Raw genomic sequence first — 13,888 nt, forward strand, 5'->3', positions numbered from 1 at the left:
TAGACAGGGCCCTGGGCAAGTTACCAGCCTTTTGTCCATAGAGAATAGCAGCTTCTCCCCGAAACTGGGATTTCGAAAGGACTTGGTTTACGGGATGGAGATTTGACGAATACCGGACGAAGCTCTTTTACAGCCTGTATCGGACACTGGGCGACTGCACATCTAGTTCCGCAACTGGTCCCGCCTTTCGACGTCGTGAACCACCAGTGGTTAGAATCGAGAGCTCTGGCTCAACGAGCAACTAGACGAGCTTGAATAATAGAATTGAACATACCATTTTTTAGCTTCATTCTTTATCTTTTTGCTTCACGTTTAATTGCGAATACATGGTTTCGTCGCCCGTTTCTCTCTTTCTAATACGGAGTCTTGGTGCCGCCTCTCCCCGCTCTGGCCTGTTTGATGATCCTTATGATGATATTCTGGTAAAGATGTTGAAGAAGCAATACTGGCACCGCACGCAACATGTGACTTGACTAGTAGGATGTTGTGATGAGTCTCATGCGAATAAACTCCCCGTCCCACTCTCTCCTTCCTTCCTTCCTTCCTCTTCTCTCATCATCACCAACCCCGTTCTGTAAGTTCCAGGTTTCTTCTCCTTCCCCCGTCTATCTGAATACATGCTCGCCGATTATTTCCTCCTTTCTTCCGTTTATCCCTTGTCTACCTTGTTTTCCTTTCTCTGTTGCGCGTGGCATCCCGCTTTGAGTTCAGTGTTGTTTTGCGCCCAGCGCCCTCACGCGCATCGTCGCTTGACTTGTTATATGCCTTTTCATCTGCCAACTCATGTATTCCGGATGTTGAGAGTACTAACTTGACATTATAGGGTGATTTTTTCCACTCTTCTCGCCGCTCTCCCACCATTTTCTGTAAGTGTTTCTTTGTGATGGACTGGATTCACTTACTGACATGCTATTGCTTTCTAGTAACTCATCAACATGGAACCTGTGAGTTCTTATCCGCGCCGACTTTGACCGCAAAGCAATGAGCTTATATAGAATTTAGTGGAAGAGAAGCAACAACTGGGCTCCTGCTCAGTCTGGTCCCGTGGGCTCCGGCCCCAGCAGTCCTTCGGCCTCCGCGGCCGCTGCCTCCTCCCCTCCCTCGACCGCTGCCGCCGCTCCTACTCTCGCTGCCGCTGCCGTTCCCGCTCCCGCTCCCACTCCCGCTCTCACTCCTGCTCCTGCTCCCGTTCCTGCTCCTGCTCCTGCTCCTGCTCCTGCTCCTGCTCATGTTACCGCTCCCGCTCCCGCCTTCCCTGCCCTGGCCCCTGCTCTCGCTCCCGCTCCCGCTGCCTACGCCGCCGGGGGGTACCACCGGTGCCCCCATTGTCACAGGATGGGCTCCCACCGCCCAGAGGAGTGCCGCTCGGCCCCTCAGAACGGTAATTACATGCCCAGCCTGTATGTGAATTGTTTGAGCTATGAGCTAATACAATACTCTAGTTGTCTTGCCTCCGGGCTCCGTGTTGCCCCCCCCCCGGCACCACCATAGCCCAGGTGGCAGTAAGTTATCTCCTCCCCTCTAACGTCCCGATGCTAATTTCTCCAATTAGGCCATATAGTCTCAGATGGCCCCGCAGTCTGCCCGGGCCGGGCCCCGTAACGGAGTCAACAAGAGTCGCCGCCGCCGGGGCAAGAAGCCCACCAAGAAGGCTGATGATACCGGGCCAAAGCCCGATGACAAGGACCCCGGGGCCGGAAGCACCGGCGGGGGTGAGGTGGTGGGATGAATAATGGTGGCATGGGGACGGCTTGGGCTTGGTGACGCTTTTTAAAAAAAAAAAAAAAAAAAAAAAAAAAAAGGCCGCCGATCTGATCTCACATCTTTCTTTTCCTTCGCCGTGAACTCGTTGTGAACATGTGATATTATGTTTGTGTCGCCTTCTTTATGATATGATTAGTCTAACTATTCTTCACTATTGTGATTGTTATTATCATTTGTTAAGTTATCCAAACTCTCGTCATCCTAAATTATTGATTCAAACTTCCATCAAGGGGTTGTCATTTCCTCTCTCGCTATTGCCCATCGAAGGCCACAATTCATTTCAAATAAAATAGCTTCAAGCGTTTAGACATGGCCTTACCTACGGCCTCTCCGTCTCCAGTGTATAGACATGGCGTAGTCGGGGCGAGCTCAAACACCACCTCCTTATTATCGAGGCCTAGATCAGAACCCGGCAAGAGGTCCAATTCCTTCTAGAACAAAGTAGTGCTTCCATCACGGCTGTTTCAACTCGTTGAGGTCAGGTGTGGCAATCTTTGATGTGGCTGGCAGTCCATGTGCCCTACGCCTTGAGGAGACATGACCCCGAAGGTGGCTTCAGACTTCTTGCTAGGCATCGGCTGGAAAGGTTGGAGTTCAGCCTTGTTAGGGAGGAATGATTTATGAGGCAATGGCGGCCGAGAATATAGAGTGCCTTGTGGACTCTGTTAAATGCTGACTCGTACAAAGGCCGTCGTCAGTTAAATGCCAATAACGGCTCGTCGCTTACAAGTGCCGGCCGAGTTCTCAAATTGGCGTAGCAGGCTACAAGAAAAATCCCATTCCATAAACGTCAATCACAACTCTTTGTGTTGGCGGGCAGACTCGGGTGGCTCCGCCCGCATTCCAAGGACATCATGACCACAATGTGTGTCTTGGGACTCTGAAGACTTAGCAATGTCATCCAGTTATTTACTTTAGCATCTCTACTTCTCCCAATTATTAATTTACCATGTCGTCAGTTGAAAAGACAGAAGTGATTCATCTGTTAGGGTAGATAGAGCCTTGGATGAATCCGGTGACGGACTCATCACTAGCATCTCGGAGCTCCCCTCGAAACGGAAACATGGTGGCGTGGGTCTCGACTCGGCTATAAACACCACGTTTTGATTTGCTTAGACGGTCTAAGCGAGGAATGAAAACGCTGTTTGATCTTTTGTTGATAGGTCAAGTCTCCCCAAGATGTGATGACTAGGCTTGATAGCGAGCAGTGAGCCTGATTTGAGTAAGCACGGAATGTCCTGGTTAAGCCATGGGGCTTTGATGTAGAATACATCATGGCTTTTTTGGATGGCTGTAGCGGACATGCTCTTCTAGGTCGAGACTGTCGATGATGCTGTCTACTTGTGATGGACATGGAGAGGGCTTGGAGAAACAATGTACGCATTCTGGAGATGAAGCATAAGAAAGATGGTATTACCATCGTCTTAGAACCATAAAAATACTTACAAGTGCAATGATCAAGGTCAGCTGTGATGAGACCAGATCTGAGGAGATACCAACATCATGACAACAAGCTCGTATCAATACCCTCATCGCCACGCAAGCTACTCCCCAAGATTCCCCATACCTACAATTCACATACCTATCCCTTTTCAATAACCCCCCTCCCCAGACTCCATCATTTCCACCTCCCGCCTCCCGCCCCGGTCCACTTTCCGCATTCAAACCACGCGGCGCCAACCTTTTTTCCTCAGGTCAGAGAACTCCTTTTTCCACGGAGTGGGAAGAACTTTTACTCTTTCTTTTTTTCTCCCTCAGATGTGGAAGTTAGGAGGCGTTTGACTACAGGGTTCACGAGGACCGTTTTGAAGAGTCTGGAGCTTGGGATGAAGTCATGATGCGGACAGGGTGGGAGAGTATGGTCCCGGGTCTTTGGTCCAGATGTTCGGGCCGGATGGTGCATTGACGGGAGGCCATGTGGCGATGTCTGATGTGCATGATACTCGTTCTGTTGATCTTTTCCTCAAATAGTAGGAACTATTGTTGGAGGCCGACTCAATAATACCAGATACCGGATTCACGCGCCCTCCTCCAGACAACGCAATCACACCGCCCCAGAGTGATAGACATGTCCCATAGCGTCTAATCCAAATATCAACCTTGAACCGATCAGCCACCATGCAGAGCAAAGGGGAAAGTGGCGTGGGCGAGGAGTGTTCGAGGGGCGTGTCACAGACGCAGGGTCAACCGAGCGGGATCGACCGGGCCCAAAGCTTATATCCTTCAACGGACAGAGAGAGAGTAAGTGGATATAAACGGGGTGGGCTTTCCAGAGAATGTCTCACTTTTGTTTCTAGTCATTCATTCTTCTTCTTGTCTTAATTATTTTTCGTTGCAAGCGTTTAAACTTGAACATTCACAGATATGAAGCCTCGTCGTTCTATTCGTTCCAAGTCGGTCCCGACGGACCAGACTCCTAGAAAGTCGTCGTTTCTTATAAGCATTAGTCGTCGATTCTCGCTCAGTTCTATTCGTCGTCCCAGTTCACAGCGATTATCTGATGACGAAGATCGAGTGATCCAGGAACAACCACAAGTAGCTTTCCAAGAGGTAACGCCTTATATCACAAGTCATAAGGGCATTATTAACACGTTCACGCAGCCCGAATCTCCAAATACAGCCTCTCGTATCTCTCGTCGAGCCTCACGCTTCTGGTCCGCCTCCTCAGCCAACTACTTTGAAGGCAATACTCCAGCTCAGGCCTCCTCTCCACCAGGATACGAAGGCGCAGCCTATGTACCGCGTCATGCGGCGGCAGACTTTTCCAAGACAGCCTCCAACAGATTAACTGTGATGATCGAGGCCGACGAGACGACTCTCTGTTCATTCAACTGCGCACCTAGTGGGAACAGGATCACAGCTGTCGAGGATGATGAGTTGTCCGAAGAGGGGGCTTCACACCACCGCCAGCAAGCTCTCGCCGCACTAACGGCCCGTTCACGCAGTATTGCGGCCAGCAGCGACGGCGACAATGACTACAGTCTATTCTTGGCACAGGCGGCAGCGGATCAAGAAACAAGAGCACGAAGGTCAGCGGCTGCTTGGGCTGAGCTGGAACACAGGACGACACACATCAGTCATAGGACGAGCGGGGCCGATCCGCTCATTACCAGGCAGAGTCGAGGGCAGAGTGCCTGTTTGGGTGTACGCGGGAGTGTGTCTGAGTCTTCACGGCCAGTGAGCTCCATCGCGATCAGTATTGCCGAGTATATCAGACCTTCACATGTTGGGAGAGCTTGGTAAGGAGTATTCCATGAAAAGAGGAACAACTCTACCGAGATATAAAGACGGCATCCTCAAAAGACACGATGCCATGATGACAAGTATCACAAGCGAGAACAAGACACATGACTGGGAACTTGGGCGTTTGTATGATATCAAGAGATGAATTTGCCATGGGATTGGGCATATCTTACTATAACAGAAGCCAGCGTAGCTCAGTTAGCATCAAGACAATGCCATCTCTCTTTTGTGTAGCAACCTTCTTCAAATTCAGTCAGTGTCATCGACAACCTACCAGACAGCATCAACATCTTCACGTAGAAATTGGTTGCAAGACCCCATGTGAGACGCCATAGAAGCGTGCCATTGCCCACGATCCTATAGAGTAAACCCACAAGACCCAAAAAAACGCCGACTTTCCCAACGCGATTCCCCAAGATTCGCGGGAGACAAAACATGCAAGTCCCTTCTTTGTCTCGTGTCTCCATGCAAACGCAACAGCAAATTTGCCAACCCTCCAGAGCGCTCCCAGAATTTCAAGATGAAATAAAAACCCCATTAATGATGCTCCCAGTTAACTAATACCAAGGCCTCGATCCAGGCCAACCCAAACATGCCCCGACAAATCCGCTTATAACCCAGCTTGACAAATCCTCAGTCGTCATCATTATTGGAGGGAAACATGGGTCTCACCCCATCCGAACCAAGAGACACGGGATGCAGAGCAAGCCGTATGATGATTCCAACAAGCCCACATCTGCCGGTTTCAAGCAATGTCGAATAGATGACCTTTGTCTCACCCCCGTGTCGAACCCCAAAGCTGTAGCCAAGACGTGATCCTTTCATCCAGTTGAAACAAGTCAACTTATGCCTGCATGACTCCTGCTACACCGCGCCTCGGTGGAGGAATCTGAATCTCCTCGTCGTCAGAGCTATCCGCCGCTTCTGCAGCGGCCTGGTCAAGCATCCTCTCAATATCCTCGTCTCGCAGCATTTTCCTTGCCGTCCCGTTTCCCCCACCGAGTCCACTGGGCAAAGAAAGTGCCCCCCTTAGATGACTGCTGCCACCATTCATACGCCTCCTCGGTGTCCCCCTGCCTGGTGTACCATAAGGTTGCTGTGGTGAGTCCAGATCCATTGGTGAACCTGGAGGTGGAGGCATAGGGGACTTGTCAAAGCCAGGCCTCCTGGTTGGCTGGGCGTGCCGTTGTGATGAAGGCAACGGTTTCCTAGGGCCTGAAGGCAAAGCATGACGAACCAATGGCCTGACTGCACCAAAGTTTGGTCCTGGGGAACCCGTTGGTGAGAAGGCGTGCTTCAGGTTGGCCGAGTTCCCCGGACTACTCATGAAGAGTAGAGACTCAATGGCATCTTGTTCCCCCGTAGTGCGAGATCTTGGTCCAGTCTGTAACGTAGGCAACTGAGCAGGCGTATGAGGAGAAGCGGTGTGAGAATATGACAGTAGTGTTGGAGTGCGGTGAGGATTGGAGTTGCGGCGCGGGTTCGAGCGAGGGACATTCGTGTTGAGTGAGGGTTGAATTGCAGCAGGAGGAGCAAGGGTTGGTTTAGGTAATGAGGATCTTGGAGGTGAGTTGGATTTTCGACGCTGGCGAGCAGAATCGTATGGGAGAGGAGCCGAGGAGGAGGGTGCGGCGTTGAGGCGTATTCGAGGGCTTGCTGAGGAACCCTGTCGGCGGTGGACGGTCGAGGTGCTAGATGTCGGTGATGCGGCGTGAGAAGCAAGGGTTTCGACTTCTTCCAAAGAGTTTGATTGCCAGCCGTGGTTAACCTTGATCATGGCATAAGAGAGACGCGTCTTCAATTCGGCGGACAACTGCAGGCAAAGTGTTAGTCGCGAGGTGGTCCAAAGCGGGATACCTGCATCTTGACGCGGGTCCAAGTATACCGCGTCTTGAGCACCAACGTACCTCTCCAATGTATCCTCCCGTCGCCGACGCCCTACTCACAGCACTCGGGTTCCTAGAATGACCCTTCACAGGACTCTGACTGTCTGTTCGGCTCTTAACCTCGCCGTCGGCCATGCGTTTCCGTGAACTCCAAGCGTCCGTGTCCATCCTGTCCTGCGCGGCCGCAATCTCGGAGAGCTGCAGCAACTGGCTGTCCTGGCTCGAGGGGCCCGGCGCGCAGGTTCCGGGGTCGCTGGCAGGAGGGGTGAATGCAGGATCGGTCGAGGCGGTCATGTTGGTGTCCTGGGAGCCGGCGGTTGAAAGGGGATGGCTCTGGGTTGAGCCGTCGTCACGGTCGAGGGAGGGATTGCGCTGCATGGTAGCAGCGACGACGGCCTTGACAGGTGGTGGTTTCGCTATTGAAGCGGCAGCGGCAGCAGCAGTAGGCGCTGTAGTTCTTGTCGACGCAATCTGGTGCGAGACTCGCGAGAGCGCGTCGGCAGGGCCCAGCGCCGCGAGATCCCCACCTCGTCGCGCTCCAGTCGCTATCTCAGTAGTAGCGTCGGGTCGAGCATCGGCCGTCTTGAACGGCGGCGGGAGCGTGACACGGTTAGGATTGAGCGCGATTTCGCCGAGAGGCCGGTCCGGAGTCATATCGATGGCACCTACGCCGCGATGAGGTTTTCGTGGCGAGGGTTTAAAAAAAAGAGTGTAGGTATTCCTCCGAGACCTTGTTAGTCTCCCGTGTCCTGTCCTGTACTGTGCTGTAGAACTGAAGTGGAGGGTGGATGGACCCCCCAAGGGTGACGGGGTCTAGGGCCTAGACAGAGACCGCGCGGCGGGAAATCCGGGCTGCCGAGGGAGCTAGGCCAGAGACAAGGGCAAAACAATTGGGTTTGGCCAGGGCGGGAGAAGTGACGATGTTGATTGTTTTCTTGTTGATGTTGTAAAGTGTTGAGTACGGTGACAAGTAGGCACTTGTATAACAAAAGAATGATGCCCAAGACGATATACAGCAAGATAGAAAAGACGTCAGTCTAAAAACCAAGATGAAATCCCCAGGCGAAACTGCTCAAGAGGGATAAGATGCTGCCTTGCAGTTGGTGGTTTGGTTTACGCGGTCTGGTGTGGACGCGACTTGACTCGACTCGGACCAAAGCCAAAAAGCCTGGGCTCCATGGATGGAACCCTAGGTGCCCCCTGCCAGCAGGAAACAACCCGCTGAAGAAGCACTAAACTCTAGCGGTCCCACGGGTGGTTCTCTGGGTGGCTGCAGCGCGTTCCTCCGCCAGAAGCACTGCCCAGGATCACCGTCGCACAAGGACACAAGGGTCGCGTGCTCCTGTCACAATGGCATTTTGAATTCGTCACCGAGGAGAGAGATTTTTGTTTAAATAGCCGAGAACTATTGACAGCAAGGGACTGTTCGTTTCTACATAGACGGGATGAAATATGCCCTGTTCATCCCGACTTGCGCACCTTGAAAAACCAGAGGCCGCGTGGCGCTGCAAGGTTTTTGTTCGAGGCTTTTTACTCTCCAGACACGACAGGCACCGATATTTCGCCTGCTGCCTATGACAGATTGCCCCAAGTTGTAAACACATATACGCAGTTTCTAAATTACTCTTTCCAGGCAGAAGAATAAAGAAATTGATTCAAGATCTGGCTTCCCGTGAGTCAAATGACCTCACCTCCCAATCCTTGTCCCACTCCCTCCCACTCTTCGCGTGCCCCTCCACGTCCCGTATCCGGTTAAACAAGACGCTTGGGCCATGATAAACGTTCATGACACGAAGTCACGTGTGCCCCGCGACACCATCATGAGATGTCAACAAAGGCTGCACGTGTATTAGACTTGAAACAAAAGTTGAGATATCGGCAATTTTGAAGAGAACTAATGTTTCTAGAATTTATCTGACATCATGGAATAGCAATAACTCTTATCATGCCTTCAATATGTTCTAGACATTTGTGTCTTTCATGACCCCCTTCTCCACGTCGCTTATTCCCTTCAACCCTACTTTGGTATCCGCTTAGACAATGAACCTCTAGAGCAGCCGTCATTCTTCGCTACGGCCCATGCAAAACTCAACCAGTGGGTATCACCAACTGGCGGGTATCACTACCTTGTTCCCAAATAGCAGCACTCCTCCAAAGATGCTCAACCACATTCTGGCTCATCCCCAGCGTGTCCATAAACTCCTCCGTCCAGGATGATTCCCTCGTTGTTATCCAGATCATGCTGAACACGCTGCCATCCCTTCTTCTTTCTTGACTCCCTGCCCTCTACTTCGGCCCCCTTCCCCTTGGCATCGAATACAGGCTTGATTAGTGAGCCCAGCAACGGGTTGCCACTGAACGCTCCACCGCTTCTTCCACCGCTCTTGTTTCCGGTTGTCTCCCCTAGGACACCATCCTCCACGCCGTAGATATCTTCCTCTTCAGACTCAGGTGTAGCAGGTCGCTCGATAGCTGCCATTTTGCGAACAACCTTGCCGCCCACCACGTCAATGCTCACAACTTGCTTCCGCTTCTCGTAGTCTGGGCGTGCGCTCCACTCCATCTCTCGAAGGATCTTTTGCTGGCGCTTCAACTCACGAGCCCGCTCTTCAGGAGTCGCCCACATGCTACCCATTCCTGTAAGCGCACCACCGACATCAAAGTCGGCCGCCTCATCGCGTACCGTAGTTCGCTGGGCATTTTGCGCCTGAAAGTTGAGTAGCTTGTCGCGATGAGCGCGGGCCTTTGCTTCGGCGTCACTCAATGAGGGCCCGTCGTTGCCGCGCGGTTGAGTAAATGGGGCGGGCGTCTTGGCAACGTCTGGTCGACGGTTGGCCTCACGGTTGGCCGCCATTCGCTCGCGACCTCGCTCATCCTTGAGTTCTCGCACCATAGCTTGTACATCTTCCGAACTGAGGAGCGGAGCACCGCAGAAAGTGCAAGGCCCCAGACCCTCCTTCATGCAAATTACCTTGCCGCAAGAGAGACAGTTCGGTGCTGCTCCCTGAAGAGGATGTCTTGTGGCAACGCAGTTACACTTCCTAGACTTGACATTACCCAAGGAGGGATTCGTCGTAATCTCGAGTGCTCTAATGGCAGCATCCAAGTCCGAGATGGCGGTTGAAGCACCAGCCATGGGCATTCCCCCAGAAATGGACACCTTGGTGCTACTCGCAGATGGCTTTGGTGTTGAGGTCCGTGAGACGGGGTTCGACTTGGGCTTGGGTTTCGAAGGTCCATCTCCGATGAGATAGCCTGCTGAAACATGCTGCTTCGGTGGAGGCTTTGCAGCCGGCTTGGGGTCGGGTTTCGGTGTGTTGGATCTCGACGCATTGTTGCTACTAGGGGCGCTTGGTCGTTGAGGAATGTAGTCTAGATCCTGGTCCTTCTTGCTGTATGAAGTGCCTGAAGGAGCTACATATTCTCCAATCTTCCTAGCCTGGGGAGTGTGAATGTTTGCCTTCTTCTTCTTCCCCTGTCGTTTCGCTTTCGGTACGGGCGCTACAGTTTCTGGCTCTGGTTCGGGGGGTGCTGCGACGCTGGAATACGATGGTCCTGCTGTTGCTGCAGCCTGTCGCCGGGCATTGAACGAGGAGATAAACTCGACAGCTTGGGGAGAGTCGCCGAGGAGGTTCCCAAGATGCTCTGCAGCTTCAGGCTTGGAGAGGGTCGAAGCGTAATCGAGGACCTGCTGAAGTTCCTCGTCGGGGAGAGGTAGCAGCTGTGAGAGCTGCGAGAGAGACATGGTGCGCAGATATAGACGAATGAACGGAGTTTTTGAGTCTCTATGTCTATTCGGGGTTCGGGGTACAATTTTCTAGTCGTGTGTAGTTGTTTAATCAATGTCTTGGTTGACGTCGTGCATCAAACAAAGGGAGCTTGGAGCTCCCCCACCATGTCTGGCCCCTCCAAAAGTTGGCTACCCTAGAGAATTTCGCATCTTCGCTGAGTCACTCGCCGACCAGGCCGAACTTCCATTGGGATTACAGGTGAACCACGTGGCCGGGGACCTCAGATATTCCCGACGGGAACAGTTCCCGAGAAGTGTGCGAGATTTTATGTCAGGTTGGGTGCAGATATTGTTGATGGTGGATGTTCGGATTCTTTGTTGAAGCGCGCACCTGCATGCTGCGTGTGTTGAAGCATGAGGGCTTTCATAGGAGGAACTAGAGCCCCCACGCATGACCACTCATGCAGGAGGTGAGTGGCAGGTGAGCGGTAGGTGAGTGCTTTTAGTCGAGAGATGGTATCCATAAAATGTATCCGGTCCATGTTAGCAGAATCCACGGATGAAGGGATAGAGGATCAAGACTGGACGGAGCCAACCAGCCGTTCTCTCCGTCCACCGTTGCCCGGTCCATTCATTGTCGATCCGTCTCTCTACCGTTGTACTGTACCCCTCCCCCAGGTTTTTTTCTCGCTCTTGAATGGTGGCCAAGATGAAACCATTCTTCATCGTAGGTTGCGGTGAGGATTTGATTGTGCCTGGTTACCGCGCCAATTGCTAGAAGTTTTGTTGAAAGAAGCAATTCTGGCCATTCTGCCGGTCTTCGTTGTAAGTGCCCATGAGGGTGCTCCGGAGGAGTGGCAAGCCCTGTTGAGGAGCAGCAACCGGGAATACCGGAGCAATTGACGTAGGTAAAACAACTCCTGTGACGACACAATTCAAGTTCAAACAGAAGCCGAATTCATGCCGCTTGATCAAAGAATCTTGACCAATGCAGCATCGATTGCCGCGTCCGTTGCTCCGTGTCTTTCTCGAAATTCCGAACCTCGCCCGGCCACTCAGCTCCATGCCCCTCCACCGCACTAAACCTCAAGAGGCATAATCTGGGCCTCTCCAAGCGCTGCTGGAGCTCCCACACCCCCCATCTTCCGCTTGTTCCTCCCCCGTATTTAAACTGCTCATCACCAAAGCCTCAACCATCCTCTTCTTCTTCCCCCCCTCCATCCCTCGTCCTTTTCTTTCTCCCAATTGACTCTTTAGAACTCTCAAGAGTAAATCGCCAAAATGTTTGCCGCCTCTCGTATCCAGCGACGTGCTTTCTCCGCCACTGCGCGAGACGTAAGTAGATGCCCTCGTCCTGTTGACTTTGCGACTTGTTTATGTCGCTCGCCGTTTTTTCCTCTTCACCGAGCGAGACCGGCCCGGTCGTCACCGGAGCTTCATGAGGGTTTCCTACGACCTATGAGCTTCGCAATGGCCAAAGACTCTATAGTCTCAACATCTGGGAAGCCTTCTCGTGCTGACCATCTTCAAGCTCTCCAAGGTCACCGTCCTCGGTGCTGCCGGCGGTATCGGCCAGCCTCTCTCTCTCCTCCTCAAGCTCAACCCCCGTGTCACTGAGCTCGCTCTCTACGACATCCGTGGCGGACCCGGTACGTAGCGACACCCTCATTGCCCAATCTTTCGATTGCTGCCCGCAGCAATTGCAATGCAATCATCATGCTTCGGCCGAGCGACGACTCCACGCACTGGCCATCTCGCTCCTCGCTCATCCGAGGCCCCAGACGACCCATCATGCCACCTCATCCCGATCTAGATCAATCTCAGCTAACAGCCTTGTTCCCCGCAGGTGTCGCCGCTGACATCTCCCACGTCAACACCAAGTCCACCGTCAAGGGCTATGAGCCCAGCCCCGCTGGCCTCGCCGATGCCCTCAAGGACGCCGAGGTTGTCCTGATCCCCGCTGGTGTCCCCCGCAAGCCCGGCATGACCCGTGACGATCTCTTCAACACCAACGCCTCCATCGTCCGTGACCTTGCCAAGGCCGCCGCCGAGTCCGCCCCCAAGGCCAAGCTCCTCATCATCTCCAACCCCGTCAACTCCACCGTCCCCATCTGCGCCGAGGTCTTCAAGTCCAAGGGTGTCTACAACCCCAAGACCCTCTTCGGTGTCACCACCCTCGACGTTGTCCGTGCCTCGCGCTTCGTCTCCGAGATCAAGGGCACCGACCCCAAGGACGAGAACATCACCGTTGTCGGTGGCCACTCCGGTGTCACCATCGTCCCTCTCTTCTCCCAGAGCAACCACCCCGACCTGAGCTCCAACGCTGAGCTTGTCAAGCGTGTCCAGTTCGGTGGTGACGAGGTTGTCAAGGCCAAGGATGGTGCTGGCTCTGCCACTCTCTCCATGGCCATGGCTGGTGCCCGCATGGCTGACTCCATCCTCCGCGCCGTCCAGGGCGAGAAGGGTGTCGTTGAGCCCGCCTTTGTCGAGTCTCCTCTCTACAAGGACCAGGGTATTGAGTTCTTCAGCTCCCGCGTCGAGCTCGGCCCCGATGGTGTTGAGAAGATCCACCCCATCGGCAAGGTCGATGCCAACGAGGAGAAGCTCGTCGAGGCCTGCCTGGGTGACCTCAAGAAGAACATTGACAAGGGTGTTGCCTTTGTTGCCTCCAACCCCGGCAACTAAATCCGCTCCCAACTATCTAATCTAGTTGATGGAGAATGACCTGGCGTAAGACTTGGGATACGTGGTGAAAATGGGAAAAATTAAGGACGAGGGCGATTTGTCTGTCACTGTGTGTACGGATGCCGTTCGTGTAAGGATTGGGAAAAAGGAAAACGGGGGTGTATGAGCGATTGATATACCCATCAGCTTTTTCTTCCCGCTGTTCTACCACTGCCATAGACTTGGAGATCTGGTCTCTGTCTGTACCATAGCAATGAATGAAAAAATACCCAATATCTGAGTACTGCGATGCGATGTGTGTTCTGTTTACCTAGGGTTCTCTTGAAGGCCTCTTGGTGTTGCTTCCCCCAAGCATGGATCATGACACCCATGTGGACGGAATCATGAGTGCTGCCCTCACAAATGATACCCTATTAGGCAGCCCCGAAGTAATAGCTATAAGCTTTGGGAATGCTTGAATACCGAGGCAATTGTAAACAAGCGTTTAATTGGGGTTTGATGCTGCTACGTGTTCCTTTACGGTATTGTCTGGGAATGCTTGAGCAGGCGACTGGAAAAAGTATTTGTAAAAAAAAAGATT

At 52.9% G+C, this 13,888-nt stretch overlaps 4 protein-coding genes across 4 annotated transcripts; 2 read left to right on the plus strand and 2 right to left on the minus strand.

The window, feature by feature from the left end:
* Positions 1-326: 326 nt before the first annotated feature.
* Positions 327-1,729, plus strand: NECHADRAFT_81546 (uncharacterized protein; the record flags this gene model as incomplete). Its single annotated transcript, XM_003044658.1, has 6 exons — positions 327-422; positions 495-574; positions 824-866; positions 1,003-1,404; positions 1,443-1,502; positions 1,562-1,729. The coding sequence occupies 6 exons, from the start codon at positions 327-329 to the stop codon at positions 1,727-1,729; spliced, it is 849 nt and encodes a 282-aa protein (XP_003044704.1).
* A 4,122-nt stretch (positions 1,730-5,851) lies between these two features.
* On the minus strand, positions 5,852-7,547 carry NECHADRAFT_94347 (uncharacterized protein; the record flags this gene model as incomplete). The annotated part of the gene is made up of 2 exons (XM_003045073.1): positions 5,852-6,820; positions 6,915-7,547. 2 exons carry the CDS (start codon positions 7,545-7,547, stop codon positions 5,852-5,854), a joined length of 1,602 nt encoding a protein of 533 aa, XP_003045119.1.
* Positions 7,548-9,054: 1,507 nt separating this feature from the next.
* NECHADRAFT_94348 (uncharacterized protein) lies at positions 9,055-10,638 on the minus strand (the record flags this gene model as incomplete). Its single annotated transcript, XM_003045074.1, has 1 exon — positions 9,055-10,638. The coding sequence occupies one exon, from the start codon at positions 10,636-10,638 to the stop codon at positions 9,055-9,057; it is 1,584 nt and encodes a 527-aa protein (XP_003045120.1).
* Positions 10,639-11,852: 1,214 nt separating this feature from the next.
* Positions 11,853-13,597, plus strand: NECHADRAFT_70151 (uncharacterized protein). The gene is made up of 3 exons (XM_003044659.1): positions 11,853-11,958; positions 12,155-12,272; positions 12,470-13,597. Exons 1-3 carry the CDS (start codon positions 11,905-11,907, stop codon positions 13,306-13,308), a joined length of 1,011 nt encoding a protein of 336 aa, XP_003044705.1. The 5' UTR covers positions 11,853-11,904; the 3' UTR covers positions 13,309-13,597.
* The last annotated feature ends 291 nt before the right edge of the window (positions 13,598-13,888 follow it).

This window comes from Fusarium vanettenii (genome assembly GCF_000151355.1).
Source record: "Fusarium vanettenii 77-13-4 chromosome 6 genomic scaffold NECHAsca_20_chr6_4_0, whole genome shotgun sequence".
Classification (NCBI taxonomy): domain Eukaryota; kingdom Fungi; phylum Ascomycota; class Sordariomycetes; order Hypocreales; family Nectriaceae; genus Fusarium; species Fusarium vanettenii.

Coding starts and splice junctions, on each gene's coding strand:
- NECHADRAFT_70151 (XM_003044659.1), top strand. CDS start 11,905: ATGTTTGCCGCCTCTCGTATCCAGCGACGTGCTTTCTCCGCCACTGCG. Junction 11,959..12,154: donor TCTCCGCCACTGCGCGAGAC/GTAAGTAGATGC, acceptor ACCATCTTCAAG/CTCTCCAAGGTCACCGTCCT. Junction 12,273..12,469: donor CGACATCCGTGGCGGACCCG/GTACGTAGCGAC, acceptor TGTTCCCCGCAG/GTGTCGCCGCTGACATCTCC.